Here is an 18,846-nt window from a genome sequence, read left to right as displayed (position 1 = left end):
TGTTTTGAATTTTGCAGTTATGGTGCCAAAATATCAAAACGATGTATAGGCATATGAGAGTGGTGATAATATGGGGCACGCTACTACAGGGATTGGTTGCATTTAAGGGAAGCTAGACAAGAGAAGGGAATGGAGGGCTATGGAGGAAAGATGGGAGAAGGCTCAAGGAACATAAACATTGACAAGGATTGTTGGGCCAAATGGCCTGTTTCTTGCAATATATCCTGTGCAATCCCATTTAAAATGACAACATGATACTAAAATAGCACTGAAACTAGAATCCATCCGCAATGATTAACATTTCCTTTTCAGGTGCCTGCTTTGTGGACTGGACCTCGTATCCGTTAGTTGAAACTGTTGTAGACCTTTAAGTTTGGATAATTTATGTGGACAACTTAAGTATAAATCCTCCCATTGTTTGTTTCTGTTACACTAGAATTGTAAACTAGCACTGGAACTGAGATATTATGTCGTAGGGCTTCTTTCGTGCGATATCTGTTACATTTAAAGTATGCAAACATAACTTGCAAACCATTTATTAATTCATCATCTTCTGAGACTGGTCTTCACACAATTGATCACAATTAGAAATCGTAACTCCATCTGCCAGTTCACATATTTAAAATAAACTGTTTTAGCCATCAAAGCAACTGCAGCTTCAAGCTGAAAGTGACATAACTCGGGGGGATACTGCTGGATACACAGTAACTCTGCTACCTGTATCCTAGCTTGCACCAAGTCCCGTCCATCTATCACCCCTGTACACTTATGATCAGGAGAGGAGGGGTTGAATGGCTCCCCTCTTCCCCCTACTCGTTTGACTGCAACAGGATTTTTAAAAAATAGATATAGTTTCCAACTCCGTGAGTATTTAACTGTTTACAGCTGTGACTGTAAAAGACACAATCAGTCCGGTTTGTTTGAGTCTTTAAAAAGCAAAGAGAATAGCTTTAATTGTACTTAACCTGGTCTCAGTTAAATAACAAAAAGATGCTCCAACCTAGACATACATACATACACACACACACACACACAAAAGAGTCTCAAAGTAAATACACAAACAAATAGATTACAGAGTGGGGAGGATAAATTAAGTAATTTGGAGTAATTAATGGGGTATACAGCTGTTGAAGATTGATTACTTTGTTGCTTCAGGCTGAACTTGGTGGTCCTGTTGCTTTTGCTCAGTGGTCCTGCTGTTTGTCACATCGAGGTGGTTTAAAGCTGTAGATGAATGATTTATCTTCTGCTGGAGACCACATCACTGGGTAGAGTTGTTTTGAAAATCACTGCAGTGCTTGGATAGTTAAAATCAGCAGACAGGGTTCAAAACTTGCACGTTGAATGGAGAGAGGGACCCACTCTGAGTCTTGTTCCTTCAGCATCTCTGTTGCTTGTCCTGTTCTGCAGAGAGAGCAGGTGTTGAAACACACAGGGTTGGCTTGTCACCTGACCCCTCTCCAGTTGTCTAATGATCCAAATATGGTTGTGGCTCATGTATCCCAGTTACCTTGACTCGATAGATCATGCTGGGAATTCTTGTCTCAGCCAGGGTCAAATTGTCTCCAGGTGATTTACGTCAAATGTTTTGTCCCGACCCAGTTGAGTACCCAGATGATTATCTGGTTGCTTTACTTAATGGGATATGAGATGGCTCCCATTCATATCCTTCAAGGCAATTGTTCCTGGTGAGGCTTTGCAGACAGATTGTCTTCATTTCAGTAGATTAGAAAGGTAGAAGGTACAGCGATGCAATGTGCAGCGATCTTTGATGATGAGTCCAAATGACTTGAATGTGGCTTTAGAATTTTGTTTAAAAAAAAATAAACTATGGGTTTCCACGCAGTAAATTTAAAAATATTTTTTTAAAGCATGGTTTCACAACAATTTGCTGCATGGTATTTGCTCCTGGCCCAGCCATGCTGCAGTTTTAAAATTACCATCCTTGTTTTCAAATTTTTCTGTGACCCTTTGCCTCTCTATTTCTAACCTCTAACCCTGAAATTCTCTCAGATTTTTGCACTCTTCCAATTCTGGTCTCTTGGGCACCTCCAGTTTTCTTTGGTGTCATTGACGGAGTTGTATTCAGCTGCTGAGGGCCTGAAGTCTGGAATTGCGTCACTAAACCCCTCTGTCTCAAAACTGCTCTTCTCCTTATAACTCCTTAAAACTTACCTCTTCCATCAAGATTTTGGTCATCTTCCCTGATATTTCCTTGTGTGGTTCCTGTTAAGCACCTTGGGATGTTTTACTGAATGCAAGTTGTTGTAGATGTAATGATTTGGACTTGTAACAGAGGGACTATCTATTTTTGTGTCATTAGCAAATTTCCGAGTTGGCAAATAGCCTGGAGGATTCTGAAACAAGGGTATCCAACCTTTTCACGTGAGGCGCCACATTTCAATGCTTGCTCACTCACAGGGCCGATGAGCAAATTTTGGAAAAATGATGCATGATAAATTCAGGAATAGGAACGCTAGTCAGCTCCTCAAGCCTGTTCTATCATTCTATAGATCTTAGCTGATCTGTAGAACAACTTCCTTTATCTGCCTTTAATTCATATCCTATGATGCCATTTCCTAATTAAAAACATGACAATCTCACGTCTTGAAGGCTCCACCTGTTTCCCCCATTATCCACAGACCTTTGGGGGAGTGGGCACCAACTTTAACTACCCTTTGTATGAAAAGTGCTTCCTGATTTCAACCCTGAACAGCCTAGCTCTAATTTTAAAATCATGCTCTCCCCCCCCCCCCCCCCCCCCAACCCTCTTCCTGTTCTGGGTTCCCCCACCAGAAAAAGTAGTTTCTCCACCCATCAAACACTTTTATTTTAAAATCTCTGGAGTTATATATTTGCATCCTACAGCATCCAAACAATTGCTGCCAGTATCATTTAGCAGTACTGTATAACTCAGAATAAATTGTTTGCACTGAAGCTTTTTGAAACTGCAATTCATCAGAGCAGCTGCATAATCCTAGAAGCTATAGGTGGGAGATAATATAGTAAAGACTACTGAATTAAATGTTTTATTTGCAATTGAAGGAGATTGCCAGAAAAACAAAGTGACAAGTAAGGTATACAGCTCTGCTTTTTTTTACATAGCCTGAAGTGTTTGCTTTTTTCACTTTGTGATCTCCTCCAACTGTATACTTGGCATTTACCTTCCACTTATCTGACACCAGTTTATTCTTTGTGCCCCATAGCCACACTTTCAGATTATTTTATCTCCATCGGAGCCCCACTCCAACCAAACTTCCACCGATCCACCGATACTGTTGTTCTGAGGCCACTTTCTGGGAGTGCCAGAGAGAGGTCTGGATTAACTTTCCAGTTTCCCCAAGGCTCTCTCTCTAAAACATTTGGGATGAGAGTGATTGGCATAGCCCCATAACCCCATTCCAGGCATTGAAAGCGTTTTGATTTCAGCTCACAGAGAACCCATCATCTGCATCCCTAAAAGATCAGACAGAAATGTGCTGAGGAAGCATTCCATTGCCTATCCTTCCAGCACCACTTCGTCAGACTCCTTGTCATTGTTGGCGTTTTGTCTGTGGGTACACTGTTATCTGTAAACAGCTCAGGAGATCTGCTTGGCGAGCCTTGCTTCTCAGAGATAGTGAACCTTGCTGAATAATGACAGCAGATAGCTGGTCCCTTGGCACCTCCCACCTGCTGCCACAGCTTGGTTGGCGCCTCCCGGCCCAGCTGCCACCGCTTGGTTAGTGCACTGTTTTGAATAAAAACGGGAGATTTTCTTTGACCTGTGCAATATTTATCCCAGAACAACATCACTATAACAGATGACCTAGTCATCAGCACATTGCTGTTTGTAGAATTTTGGCTGCCACATTTTGTACACTCTAACAGCGACGAGACTTTGCGAGTACTTAATTAGCTGTAAAGTGCTTTGTGATATCCTAGGATTGTGAACAATCTTTTTATCTTACACACAAACACAGATCTTTAGGTCATGTCCCAGCTTGTTACGTTGAAATTAATCCTCCAATTTTGTGTCTACTCTTATTGTGGTAAGAACTGAATGCTGTGGGGTTAACAGTGGCTTTTTATGTACATTGTGATTTCTGTTTACATTCTTTTCTCTCTTTACTTCACACTTGCACTTCAGTATGCAGTACCACACTATGGGTTGGTCAGGTAGACAAGAAGGCAACACAACAAGATATAACAAATCTCTTTGAGGAGTTTGGCCAGATTGAATCAATAAATGTGAGTATTGATTGATGTATTGTGGCAGTGCATGTGTAAGTAACATTTAACATTTTAATTCCTGATTTTTGTACCACTCAATATTTGTACATCAGCCTATAGATTGATTTTTATTTCTCTCACCAGCTAGTGAGAGGGAGAAAAACTGACCAGTTTATAACATGTTTCTCTTTAGTAGTGTAGGAACAATAAGATCATTATCTTATCCATTGAATAAGCAATACTCCCGTCATAGAGTCAGAAGATTTTGGAATCAATCCAGGACCCCACAGCACATAATCCAAGGTGACCATCCAGGGCAGTATTGAGGGAGTGCTGCATTGCGAGCAGTGCAACTTTGATATTGCCAGGCATTTGTGTCAACCAGCTGGCAAATATAAGAACTGACTCAGTGGTTCATTCTCTGACTCTTGATGCCCTGGAAGTTTCTCATTTAGCACTTTCCTGAGCATATTTTCCATGCTGCTCATCTGCATTGGACGGAATTTGAAGGCGAGATGTTTTTACATAATAGGCACACATGCAAGGATGCTTAATGCCATAATTGATTTTACATTTAGTGATTTTTTTTTAGCATCTGGTTCACTCATCTTTTACATGATGATATTTATGAAAAATTCTCCCTTCCAGGCCTACCAGCAAGTCTCTTTGGTAGATTTCAGTAATTGCAGTTGCCCCAAAAAAGTAGAAATTTGATCAAATTAAGCTTCCTTGACCTTCCTCCTGCTTGGCTGAAAGCACAAGATTTCAAACTAGGTTCAAGTTGATCTGTAAGTGGACCTGATGTCAATAATGGCTGTCAGACCAATGAGCCGGTGGAAATGAGTAAACTTGTTGAATGTAGATCGAATAAATGGTGACACAACCAAAATAATATATTTTTCGAGTTGCTTTTCTTACCTGGAACATTTGTATGCAATATAAACGGTTTTTAAAAACTTGTTGATCTCTGGATTGTTAATGTATTATATAAAGTGATATATGTACCTGAGGTAAGATACACACAAACTATCCTGGTGATGCATGCACTCTTGAATCCAAACATTTTTTAAACCAACACTGAACACACAAGCATCAGTCAGGGTAAATTAGGAGAGTCAGTTCCTTGGAGTATCATTCAGAAGTGTAGCCTGTATTGCTATACATGAATACATAGAATGGTACCACATAGCAGCCCAAAGTGGCTAGATCATTAAAAGTCCTATACCAATTAGTCCCTCACTGCTACATTTCCCCAAACACCTGCAAATTATTCAATTTCAAGTATTTATCTAATTCCCTTTTGAAAGTTGTTAAATCTTCCACCATCGCCCTTTCAGACAGTGCATTCCAGTCATCATAACTCAGATTTTAAAAAATCCACAGCTTGTCCCTGGTTCTTTGGCCAATTACCTTAAATCTGAATGCCCTGGTTGCTGACTGCTCCATCACTAGAGACAGTTTCTTCTTAAACAGTTTCTGTCAAAACACCTCTATTAAATCTCCCCATTAGCTTCTGTGCTCTAAGAGCATCAATCCCTGCTTCTCTAAGCACTCCATGTAACCCTGGTGTACCATTCTTGTAAACCTCTGCATCCACTCTGAGGCCTTGACATCCTTTCTTAAATATGATGCCCAGATTTGAACACACTACCCCAGCTAGATCTAAGCAGTGATTTGTAAATACTTAACTTGCTTTCTTTGGCTCTCTTTATAAAAAGAAAGGTTGCCATATGCTCTTCTAATAGCCTTCTCAACTTGTTTTTCCACATTATAAAGATTTGAGTACAAACACCCCCAGATCCCACTGTTCCTATGTCCCCTTCAAAGTTGCTGCATTTAATTGATATTGCCTGTCCTCATTTTGCCTACTATACTAAAATACATTGCTTTCTACTTCTCTGCATTAAATTTCACCTTTCATTTTTTCTACCCATTTCATCAGTCTATCACCACACAAAGTCTATTATTATTCTGCTCATTTATTATATTCCTGAGTTTTATGTTATTTGCAAACTTTGAAATTATTCCTTGTATGCCCAAAACCGGGTTGTAATATATCATAATCAGCACTGCATATCCCTTTTAGATGATACCCCCTCGAGGATGTGCATATGTTTGCATGGTTCATCGACAAGATGCTTTTCGTGCCCTTCAGAAACTAAGTACTGGATCCTTTAAAATGGGGTCCAAAATTATTAAGGTGAGTGAATTCTGAATGAGCTGAAGAACAGTAAACAAGCTGGTTCCATAAATTGAACGTGACAAAAGGCATTATTAAAAATGTTGTGGGTGTGTGGGCAGTTTTTTGCAGCTTTGCTTTGGATTGTCTGTGCATTCAATTGACGGAAAATCACAGCGCAGAGCTTCATGGATTCCTGAGGCAGGTACTAATGAAGGAGAAAAGCAGTGCTGTGTCTGCTGAGCTCTGGTGGTAGATCTGTTCCACATATTATTTCAGAAAAAAATTGCATTTTCTTACTTCGATTTAGGATCACTATTGGGGAGGAGATTTTATTTTGTTGAAGGACAGTTTATTTTGAAGGTAAAGGCTCTGCTAGAATGGATTCCGAGGATGCACTCACCAAGGGAGACGCTGTTGCAGCATGTTTGTTTTGTTCCCTGCTGGCAGGTTCTGAAGAATGGCATATTTTTTCATTCATGTTATTCATCCCACTTAAATAATGTTTTGTCTTGAAAATTTGAGAGAGAGTTTTGCTTTTTTGTTATTCGTTCATGAGATGTGTGTCTCTCTGGCAAAGCCTGCATTTGTTGCCCATCACTAATTGCTCTTGGGAAGGTGGTGGTGAGCTGTCTTCTTGAGCTATTGCAACCCATCTGGTGTAGATCCATCCACAGCACTGTTAGAGAGGGAATTCCAGGATTTTGGCCCAGGGATGATGAATTGTGATAGCGTTTCAAGTCAGGATAGTGTGTGGATTGGAGGGAATTTGTAGGTGATGGTGCTCCCATGCATCATCTGCCCTCGTCCTTCTAGGTGGTAGAGGCCATGGGTTTGGAAGATGCTCTCAAAGGAGGCCTGGCAAGTTGCTGCAGTGCATCTTGTACATGGTACACACAGCTGCCACTGCGCACCATTGGTGGAGTGGATGGATGGGTGACAATCAAACAGGCTGTTTTATCCTGGATGGTGTCAAACTTGTGTGCTAGAGCAGCACTTATCGAGGCAAGTGGAGAGTATTCGATCCCACTCCTGATTTGTGCCTTGTAGATGGTGGACAGGTGATGGTAATGTCATTGAATGTCATGGGGAGATGGTTAGATCCTCTCCTGTTGGAAATGTTCATTGCCTGGCACTTGTGTGGCCCGAATGTTACTTGTCACTTATCAGCCCAAGCCTTAATGTTATCCAGGTCTTGCTGCATATGTAGGCATGAATGGCGCTGGATGTTGTGCAATCATCGGCAAATGTCCCCAATACTGACCTTATGATGGAGGGAACATTACTGAAGCAATGATGCTCCTACAGCGATGTCCTGAGTCTGAGATGATTGGCCTCCAACAACCACAGCCATGCTCCTTTGTGCTAGGTCTGACCCCAACCAGTGGTGTGTTTTTTCCCGATTCCCATTGGCTTCAATTTTGCTAGGGCTCCTTGATGCCAGATTCTGGTCAAATGTTGTGCAGGGCAGTCACTTAAACACTCAACTCTTGAATTTGTTTCTTTTGTCCATGTTTGAACAAAGGCTGTAATAAATTGAGGAGGCATAATCAAAACTGAGCATTGATGAGCAGGTTATTGCTTTGTAAGTGTTGTTTGATTGTACTATTCACAACACCTTCCATCACTGGTGATTGTGAGTAGGCTGATGGGGCATTAATTGGCCGGATTAGATTTGTCCTTTTTGTGGACTGGACATACCTGGGTAATTTTCCACATTGTCAGGTAGACGTTGTAACTATACTGTAACAGCTTGGCTAGGGGAACAGCTGGTCCTGGAGTACAAGCCTTCAGTGTTATTGTTGGGATGTTGTCAGGGCCCATTGCCTTTGCTGTATCCTGAGACCTTAAAAAAATGGGCTATGGCTGAGTGTTAGATCACTGCTGACCCCAACAGGCTATAAAGCAGAATCTATATACCTCCTGGACCACACTTACTATTCAACATTCCTTTTCATCAAGTTCCATATGTGGTAGATGCTGCTTCATCTGACCCTGTTAATCTGGCTGTTTCTTCACATACACAGTTGCAGACAAACTAGTGAGGAATAAAAACAGAAAAGTAAAATAGAAAAAGTGAAAAGAAGTGAGAGAAACAGAAATTGAGAGAGACACAATATGAAAGAGGTGACTCAGACAAAGTGAAGTTAAATATGTAGAAATTGCATTTTTCATTGACACCAAGAAACACCAAATAGATTGGGAGTTTAATGTGGGGGTGGAGTTTTTGTATTGGATACAATTGGCAATCCAGCTGGAAGTTGTGCTCAAAATTGCACTAGTCTTCCAAATGATTTTATGGTTCAAGTTTCAGTTCAAATTAATTTGCATAATCATGAACATAAAATCGTCCATGAATCAATGCAATTGGACAGCACTTAGCGCATAATTGTTTATCTTTTCTTGCATTAAAGAAATTCCTTGATATATTTAAATGTGGTAACTTGGTTCAGTTTTATTAATACAGCTGAAATTTTATCAAGTCTCACCTGTAAGCAACTCAGTTTTAAATGACTGAACATGATTGTAAACTGGATACAGAAACATTTATTACTTCTATTGTTCCACGGTAGTCAATTGTTTAGTAAATTCATTTTTTATATATTTAAAAGCTTTTAAAGGGTGCCTATTAGTGTCTTTGCATCTTTTTTTTCCTAAAAAACTTAATTTTAAGAGTCTTCTAGAAGGTCTGCACAATTAGCAAAATCTCACTATTGTGATTAGCTCAATCCACCCCTTGGTGTTCAATCATAGTTCTCTATCAATTTCAAAACAGTTAAGTAATACATGGGCCACTTACTAATTGTAACATACAGATCAGGCCACTGCTTCAGAAGTTTGACATCTTTGTTGTGCAGTATCTTTAAAAATCCATAACAAGGCCAGCCATTGAATCACATTACCTGGTTAATTCTTAAGAGGGAATAGCATCAGATCACTTGTCAAGGAAGAATTACATAAGAAACAAATCAGTGTTTTATGATCATGACCCAATATTTTATGTAGTCCAGGAATATTTTGTAAAATAGTATTAAATGTATAAATTTATATGCATAATTAAGGAAAGAAGACTACCAAAATGCAGAAATAAACTTTGTACCTTATACTGTTACCTCGGATGTCTTGGTATTATTGTCTAATCTGCTTTATCTTCCCTTTTCCTTAGATTGCTTGGGCTTTAAACAAAGGTGTGAAACCTGAATATAAGCAGTTCTGGGATGTGGATCTTGGAGTCACATATATTCCATGGGAAAAATTGAAATTAGATGATTTAGAAGGCTTTTCAGAGGGAGGCATGATCGACCAGGAAACTGTTAATAGTGGTATGGTGTCATCATTGTACCTTAATGGATTATTAAAGGTCTCTGATGCATGTTTTAGTTTTCCAGCGCTTTTTTAATTTCAGGAGATTGCCTGTTCATCGGGTTTTCAATTATATCTAGAACCTTGTGTATAATCACTGTTGGTAGTGGCCTTTTCTGTTAAGTCAAGCCTGTTTAACTTATGGATGGTGAGTTTATATATAACTTCCAAGACAAGCTCTGTCTCCAATATAGGTAACTGTTTAGCAGCATGCTCTAAAACAACCTCCTAACTAACTTTTTGGCCCTGACCTGCTTCCGATACTGACCTGCTGCTCTGCTCTGGCTGGATCATTTCTGCCACCTGCAACTCACCAGTTGAAAGCCAGTTTGTGGCCATGGCCAATACCTCACCCTTGACCCACCGTCCAAAAACTGGCCTACTACCCCAATCCAAGAGAAATGGGCAGAAAGAATCTAAACATGATAATGAGAAACAGAAAAGACAAACAGACAAAATATTAGTGCAGATGAAGAACAAACAAAACAACAAATGCTAAAGGGCTTGAGGAGAAACAGGGAAGAAACACACAATCACAACACTCTTATGACTGAAAGTAGAAGGTATGCAAATTCTCCAACTCATCTTTAACTGTGCCCTGGAAGATCTAGTAAAAGAAAGAAATATTGTACTCTTTATTTAATATAAACTAGAGAACAAAATGCAAAAATTGTGTTTTTATATATCATTTATATATGCATTCACACATCTGCTTTTATATTTAACACCCCAGTCAAATAGTTTCTCCTATTTGAACCCTCTTCTATTAGCATAGGTTGGAAAGTTTTGTTATAATCCTGCCCCTCCAAAGGCTGGAACTAGATTTTTACCTGACTACAGTAGTGTCTTTATGCAGAAGGGGCAGGAAGAATTCAGTGTGTTCAGAATTCTGTCAGAAGTGAAGCAGCACTGAAAACTGCTTGACTGTATAGCTCAATGTGTATGTCCATTAGGGGTAACATCCCAGGCATCATTGCCAGAAACAGGTTGCTAATGCACTCAGACAATGCCAAATATACATAATAGCAGGATCAGTTGATCCAGTTAAGACCATACTGTCACTGCCACCATTGTGCACAATAAAGACATGAATAGGAGTAAGAGTAGACCCTTCAAGCCTTCCCTGCTATTCAACCAGATTATGAATCTACTCCATTTTCCTATGCTATCCCCATATCCATTAATGCCGTTAGAGGTTGATAGTTTATTAAGTACTCTCTTGAGCATACTCACGGCTGAGTATCCACAGTTTCTCTGGAGTAGAGAATTCCAGAGATTCACAACCTTTGAATAAAGAAATTTCTCCTTATCTCAGCCTTAAATAGCTGACCCCTTATTCTGAGACTGGATCCTTGTGTTCTAGATTTCTCAGCCAAGGGAAACATTTTCTCAGCATCTGTCAAGCCCCTTAAGAATTCTGTGTCTGAATTAAGTCATCCCATTCTAACAAACTCCAGGGAATATAGGCCTAGTCTACTCTATCTGTCTTCAAAGACATTCCCCTTATCCCAGGAACCAGTCTAGGGAACCTTCATTGCACAATCTCGCGGGAGGAAAGTATGCCTTAGGTATGGGGACCAAAATTTCACACTGCCCCAGTTTTGTCCTCACCAATGCCCTCTATAATTGTGGTAAGACTTCCTTACTCCACTCCCTTTGTAACAAAAGCTAATATACCTAATATAACCTTCCTTATGGCTTGCTTTATCTGCATGTTAACATTCTGTGATTCATGTTCAAGGACACTCTGATCTCTCTGAATGTAAACATTTCCCAGCCCATCACTGTTCAAAAATATTCTGCTTTTTTATTATTCCTACTAAAGTGTAAATTTCACCTGTTGTGTTCTTGCCCACTCATCCAATTCGTCCATACTCCTCTTCAGTTTCTTTGCATCCTCCTCACCACTTCCTTTTCCACCTAACCCTATTGTCAGTGAAATTGGATACGTTGCACTCAGTGCTTTCATCTAACTCATTAATGTAGATTGTGAATAGCTAAGGCCCAAGTACTGATCCTCGCAGCACACCACTAGTTACAGCCTGCCAATACTAAAGTTTTCTATATATCCCTGCTTTCTGTCCATATATTATCCCCAACGCCAAGACTCCTAATTTTGTGTAATAATTTCTTCTGTGGCACTTAATCAAATATTTTCCAAAAATCCAAATACGCTACATTCACTGGTTTCCCTTTATCCATATCATTACTTGCATCCTCAAAAAGACTCTTAAATTTGTTAAACACGACTTCCCTTTCAGAAATTGACTCTGCTTAATCATGATTTTCTAAGTGCACTGTTACCACATCCCCAATGATAGATTCTAACATTTTGCCTAATATTGACATTAGGCAACTGGCCTAGAGTTCACTGTTTTCTCTCCTCTTCTCATCCTAAATAATGGGGTTATGTTTTATATCTTGCAATCCTTGGGAACTGTTCCAGAATATAAGGAATTCTGGAAGATCAAACCAGTGCATCTCCTATCTCTGCAGCTACCTCTCCACCCTAGGATGCAGGTTGTTAGGCCCAGGGAATTTACAATAGGATAAAGTTTATAGCATGAGTGAGGAAAAGCTCATAACTTATTGAAATGTATTTTAACTTCGTAACATTTTACTAGATTTCATTTGTGTTTTAGCTGATCCCAGCCTCCACTTTGAAGCTAAAGGAACTTATAAAAGGCAAATCAGGTTTCCAACCAGCAACAATAAATATTAAATCTCAAAAGTGCAGTAGTTGTGTGCTACGTGTGATAAGGTTAAACTTTACTGATATGCATATAGACTGCCAAACAAACGATACACATACATGTGAATCTTAACTGCAGCGCTGAAAAGTTAATCTCTTCTTTTGAGCTTTTTATTCTTAAGCTTCTGCTGCTACAATCACAATTGCTAAGATGTGATCAGGCAGTGCCACTTCCATCTTCGCTTGTCCTACTCTAGCTCCTTCAGGAAGAATCTCGTCTCCAATAAGGGTTCCTTTACCTCAGTCCCCAATAACCTAGTTGAATTACAATGTACTCAAGAGGGAGACATGTAGCTCATATTTAATTTGATTTTTTTCTACTTATTGGATGATCTCTGTAACCTCCCCATGCAACTTTTGATCAGAGTGATATTTGTGAGTGCTGTTAACAGTTAGATTTTTGTTGTTCGTAATGTTTCTTGTAAATTGTTTGAAAGTATGTTTTCTTTTTGATTTCTTAAGACAGCAAATGGTAAGCAGCAACAAAATCTTACAAGCAGAAAAAGTGGGAATTAAAATGGGTGTAAATTGTGCGTTTAAAATAAAGTGATTTGTGCATTATAAATTATAGTGAGACATTCTGTAATGTATTGTCAATAGTAACATTCGAACATTATATTTCAGAGTGGGAATCCAGGAACTCTGAGTCTGTAAAGGAGAATGTGCTCCAACCTGTAACTACTGAAAACACTCAACCAACATCACAAGGAGAGACATTCACTCAAGCTGTCACTATGCTGCCTGTCCAGGTAATAGCATTATTTAATACTTAGAAATTACACTTCCACAATTTTATTTTATCATTATTTTTGTAAAATGTGCTATTGTAGTTGTACAAGCTATTTTGATAGCACAGCAAATAGTGAATGTACGCTTATTCCACAAGTAAGAAAAGCCTCTAACTTCGATGATTCATTAAACTTGGAAACTAAATTCTGTGGTTTGTGATACTGATAATGGAGGTAGATGTAAAGAGAATTGCCTTGAGTGTAAAGTGCTACAGTAATTTATGAATATAATTTCAAAATTACCTTAAGAGATATCATTGATATTATTATCCATTTTACCCTTTGGAAATCTGCCACCTCAGGGTTTCTTCTCGTACCTGGGAGCGACAACCTTCTGAAATTGGTACTGCCAATCTGAAAGTGCATGAAATGGGAAATTTATTATGGGCTAAATATGAACAGTAGCTACCTCATGTTTCTCATCTTGGGCACTTCTAAAATGACATCCAAGCTGTCCAAACAATTGACCCCTGGGTTTGTTTAAGAATCTGCTTACCACTTGTTGTCTTAAGAAGTCAGAAAGAAAACATACTTACAAACAATTTACAAACATTACGAACAACAAAAATCTAACTGTTAATAACGCTCTCAAATATCACTGATCAAAAGTTGCAAGGTGAGGTTACAGAGATCATCCAATAAGTAGAAAAAAGATATGCATAATTCATCATAGGAGATAGAAAGACTTGCTTTTATATGGTAACTTTCACAATCTTAGGTGAACCCAAAAAGCTTTACAGCCAATGTTATGTTCAAGGGCAGCCATTGCTTTAATGCAGAAACCACAGCAAACAAGCTCCCACAAACAGCAGTGTGATGATGAGTAGGTAATTTTTTTTAGTGGTGCTGGTTGAGGGATAAATATCGCCCAGGGCACTGGGAAGAACACCCTTGCTTTTCTTTAGAATAGTATCATGGGATGCTTTACATCCACAGGGCCTGTTTAGCATCTCATTTGAAAGACAGCACCACTGACAATGTAGCACTCCTTCAGTAATGTACTCGAGTGTCAGCTTAGATTGTGTACTCAAGTTTCTGGAGTGGGACTTCATAGAATCACAGAATTGTTATGGTGAAGAAGGAGGCCATTCGGCACATCCTGTATGCACTGGCTTTCCAAATGAGCATTATGATTCAGTGCCATTCAGTTGCCTTTTCCCCATAACTCTGCACATTGTTTCTATTTAAATAATCATCTAATGCCCTCTTGAATGCCTCAATTGAACCTGCCTCCATCAGACAGTGTATTCCACACCCAAGCTATTTGTTGTGAGAAAATGTTTCTTCTCAGATCGCATGTTTCTTTTGCAAATCACTTTAAATCTGTGCCCTTTCATTCTCGATCGTCTTATGAGCGGGAACAGTTTCTCTCTATCTAGTCTGTCCAGCCCCCTCATGATTTTGAACATCCCTATCAGATCTCCTCTTAGGCTTCTCCTCTTGAAGGAGAACAGTCCCAACTTCTCCAACCTATCTTCATAACTGAAGCTTGTCATCCCTGGAACAATTTTTGTAAACCTCTTCTGCACTCTCTCCAATATGTTCACATCCTTCCTAAAGTGCAGTGCCCAGGACTGTGCACAATACTCCAGCTGAGGTCTCACTAGTGTCCTATACAAGTTTAGCATAACCTCCTTGCTCTTGTACTCTATGCCCCAATTAATAAAGCCGAGGATACTGTATGCTTTATGAACTGCTCTCCATCTGTCCTGCCACCTTTAATAAATTATGCACATATATACCCCCTTTAAAGTTGTAACCCTTATTTTATATTGTGTCTCCATGTTCTTCCTACCAAAATGAATCACCTCATACTTCTCTGCTTTGAACTTCATCTGCCACCTGTCTGCCCACTGCACCAACTTGTTTATGGACTTTTGAAGTTCTACACTGTCCTCCTCATAGTTTACAATGCTTCCGTTTTGTATCATCCGCAAACTTTGAATTTGCCATTGCACACCAAGGTCTAGATCATTAATATATATCTAGAAAAGCAAGGATCCCAATACCGACCCCTGGAGAACTCCACTACAAACCTTTCTCCAGCCCAAAAAATATCCATTAATCATTACTCACTGTTTCTTATTACTCAGCCAATTTTGTATCCACGTTGTTACCGTCCCTTTTGTTCCATGAGCTGTAACTTTTCTCTCAATTCTGTTATGTACACCATATCAACAGCATTGCCCTCATCAACCCTCTCTGTTATCTCTTCAGAAAACTCCAGCAAGTTCATTAAACAGAATTTTCACTTAAAAAATCCATGCTGGCTCTTCCCACATTTTTCTATGTAACTATTAATTCTATTCTGAATAATTATTTCTAGAAGCTTTCCTGCCAAAATTAAACTGGTTGGTTTGTAATTGCTGGGCTTATCCTTACAACATTTTTTGAGCAAGGATATAATGTTTGCAATTCTACAGTCCGCCAGCATCTCCCCTGAGTCCAGGGAAGACTGAAAGATTATGGCCCCTGCGATTTCCGCTGTCACTTCCTTCAATGTCCTTGGATGCATCTCATCCCGTCCCATTGACTTACTATGTGCATCCGTAGTTCGAACATGACCAACATCTTGCTGCTGGAGTGCACTCTGAGCTACAAGATTGTACAGTGCAAGTTAAATGTTGGGACATAACTTCAGTCATTTTGCCTCATTTTGTAAATAAAGAAGCATATAAAATCAAAGTACAATTTTTAATTTAGTGTACATCATGTCAACTCAAGATTCTTAACTTATTCCGCGTGACCTAATAAAGTTGACATCCTATTATTTAATGTATGAGAGCCTGTGTTTGTCACAGTAAAAGTTAACATGCAACCTGACGATGTATTTAAAAACTATAAATGCTGAAGGCACTTAGAGGAAAAATATATTCTGAGGTTGATGTGTTCAGTGTGCCTTGCAATTTTCAAAAGTCAAGTTCCAGTAATCCTTCAATTTCTGAATCTTGAGTGTTTTTTAAATTAATTGTAATTTGTTTTCAGATCCCGGTGACTCCAACTGTTTCGGCAATTGGTATGGTGCAGCCACCAGCCTTTCCTGTATCAATGTCCATACCTCCTCCGGGCTTCAACCCGACCATTCCACCACCCCCATTCTTACGGCACAGTTTTAATCCTTCACAACCGCCTCCAGGTACGGAATGATCTGTTTTTAGCTTTTTTATGTGGATTGTTGGTTCACCATATTAAACTCGTACAAATTAAGTTGTTGCGTTTGGTTTCCCCACCATGTTAAATTGTTTAACTGTATTAACACGCATTGCTGCAGCAGCATGGTTGGGATTGATAATTCAGCATTTGCTGAATTGTGAAAGTAAACCGTCATCCTTCACTGCTTATACTTTGTGTTGAAAGCCCAATTTGCCATGCCACTTTACTAACATATTTTAATAATGCTTGACTAACCCTTCAATTTGTTTGTATTAATCTTTGGGGGTGCCTTTTTCCACTGAGACCCGATACAGTGTTTGCCGCTGTTATGTTTGATAACACTTGATAATATATATAATTTGAAGATTTTGCCACAGTATTTGATGACCGTGCTAATGTGTGGCCCTAACAAATAATGGAATTCCTCTAATTTGAATGCCAATAAATTGGCATCATTGATAATGGGTTATACTAGTGCTTCCCAAACTTTTTTTTCCTAGTTTGACCCCATTTTAATGACTCAGACTTCATGTGATCCTGCGGTGAGAACTTGGCCAGTACAAGAGTTGTTGAGCGACTGCAGTTAGGGTGGCGGGGTGGAGGCAAGGGGCAGAGTTGAGTGTGCCCCATCTTCCCTTCAACGTCCACCTTCCCTTACTTCAACCTCCACCTGCCTTCCCCCTTCCCTCAAGCCCCCCAACCTGCCCCTTCCCTCAAGCCCCCCAACCTGCCCCTTCCCTCAAGCCCCCCAACCTGCCCCTTCCCTCAAGCCCCCCAACCTGCCCCTTCCCTCAAGCCCCCCAACCTGCCCCTTCCCTCAAGCCCCCCAACCTGCCCCTTCCCTCAAGCCCCCCAACCTGCCCCTTCCCTCAAGCCCCCCAACCTGCCCCTTCCCTCAAGCCCCCCAACCTGCCCCTTCCCTCAAGCCCCCCAACCTGCCCCTTCCCTCAAGCCCCCCAACCTGCCCCTTCCCTCAAGCCCCCCAACCTGCCCCTTCCCTCAAGCCCCCCAACCTGCCCCTTCCCTCAAGCCCCCCAACCTGCCCCTTCCCTCAAGCCCCCCAACCTGCCCCTTCCCTCAAGCCCCCCAACCTGCCCCTTCCCTCAAGCCCCCCAACCTGCCCCTTCCCTCAAGCCCCCTAACCTGCCCCTTCCCTCAAGCCCCCCAACCTGCCCCTTCCCTCAAGCCCCCCAACCTGCCCCTTCCTTCAACCCCCCCCGAACCTGCCCCTCCCTTCACTTCCCAATCTCCACATCTGCCCCTTCCTCAACCAACCCCCCAACCTGCCCCTTCCTTCATCCCCCCCCGAACCTGCCCCTCCCTTCACTTCCCAATCTCCACATCTGCCCCTTCCTCCTTCACCACCCCCATCTCTCCCAAAGTATTCATCCATTTATATTACTTGATCACTATTGCAAAATATTTGCATCATATGCATCAAAGTAAATAATATTGGTTGTCAAGCTAGCAAATGGAAAGATCCTACAAATACTGGAAATCTAAAAGAAAACCAGAAAATGTCAAAATGTACAGCTGGTCAGTCAGCACCTATTTAAGCAAAAGACTGGTTAGTAACATTTTGGGTGTGTAGTTTTTCTTTAGAATAGAAAACTAAATGGAAGGGTGGGGCAGATGAGCCAACCCCAGCAGGGGTAAATGAAGTGAAATAAATAAAATTTAAAAAATTTAAATATAAATGAAAAATTATTAGGCTGCATAAAATATTATCAGTTAGGTAGAGATAATGGATAAAAGAACAAATGGTGGCAGATGGAGCGACACAGGAGAGCCCCAAACAGAAAGACGTGAAAATTGGGAAGAATAGTGCGTGAAAGGTGGGGGAGAGGGTGAAGGTGAGCTGTAACCCTGGCAGATCAGATATTAAAACAGAAAATAGTGGGAATACAGGTGATCTGCCAGCACTGAGAAGAGAAAAATCAACATTTGGGCCTCAGCATTGGTGGGGTCTAGATTTATGGTGTTGACTGTTTAGTTTGTTCAAGGGATTACACTTGAAAGGTTATGACCATTACTTCCTTAGATTACAGATGGTAACTGCCCTGCTGTAAATTTACAGTATTTTCTGTTCTATTATAGTTGCCTGTTGTCCTCCCAAGTTGCCATGCAGTAAAGTTTAGGTGATTAGTTGGCTGATAGTGGGCACAGTCAAACATGAAGAATCATGAATTATAAATTGATCGCAAAATATTTTTTCTTATTTGTAATGCTGTTGCAACAAATGTATATGGCTACTGATCATTCCAGAAATTATTCAGTTTTATTGCATAATTTAAATCTTTGTATCAGTTAGAGGGGATGCAAATCACTTTAAATTGAACAAAAACATGATCTTATACCAAATAATCACAAGGCTCATTCCTGTTAACTATAACATGGGG

General features: G+C 40.2%; 1 protein-coding gene across 2 annotated transcripts in view; it reads left to right on the top strand.

The window, feature by feature from the left end:
- The window catches only part of scaf8 (SR-related CTD-associated factor 8), a 195,190-nt gene that overhangs the window by 170,780 nt on the left and 5,564 nt on the right, over window positions 1–18,846 (top strand). For both annotated transcript variants that reach the window (XM_041217396.1, XM_041217387.1), the window contains 5 exons: window positions 4,130–4,230; window positions 6,299–6,412; window positions 9,558–9,714; window positions 13,131–13,255; window positions 16,280–16,430. In XM_041217396.1, coding sequence (XP_041073330.1) covers window positions 4,130–4,230; window positions 6,299–6,412; window positions 9,558–9,714; window positions 13,131–13,255; window positions 16,280–16,430 — 648 coding nt within the window. The remainder of the gene's footprint in view (window positions 1–4,129; window positions 4,231–6,298; window positions 6,413–9,557; window positions 9,715–13,130; window positions 13,256–16,279; window positions 16,431–18,846) is intronic.

This window comes from Carcharodon carcharias, chromosome 2, assembly GCF_017639515.1.
Source record: "Carcharodon carcharias isolate sCarCar2 chromosome 2, sCarCar2.pri, whole genome shotgun sequence".
NCBI lineage: Eukaryota > Metazoa > Chordata > Chondrichthyes > Lamniformes > Lamnidae > Carcharodon > Carcharodon carcharias.
This window is presented reverse-complemented; position numbering and strand designations above follow the sequence as displayed.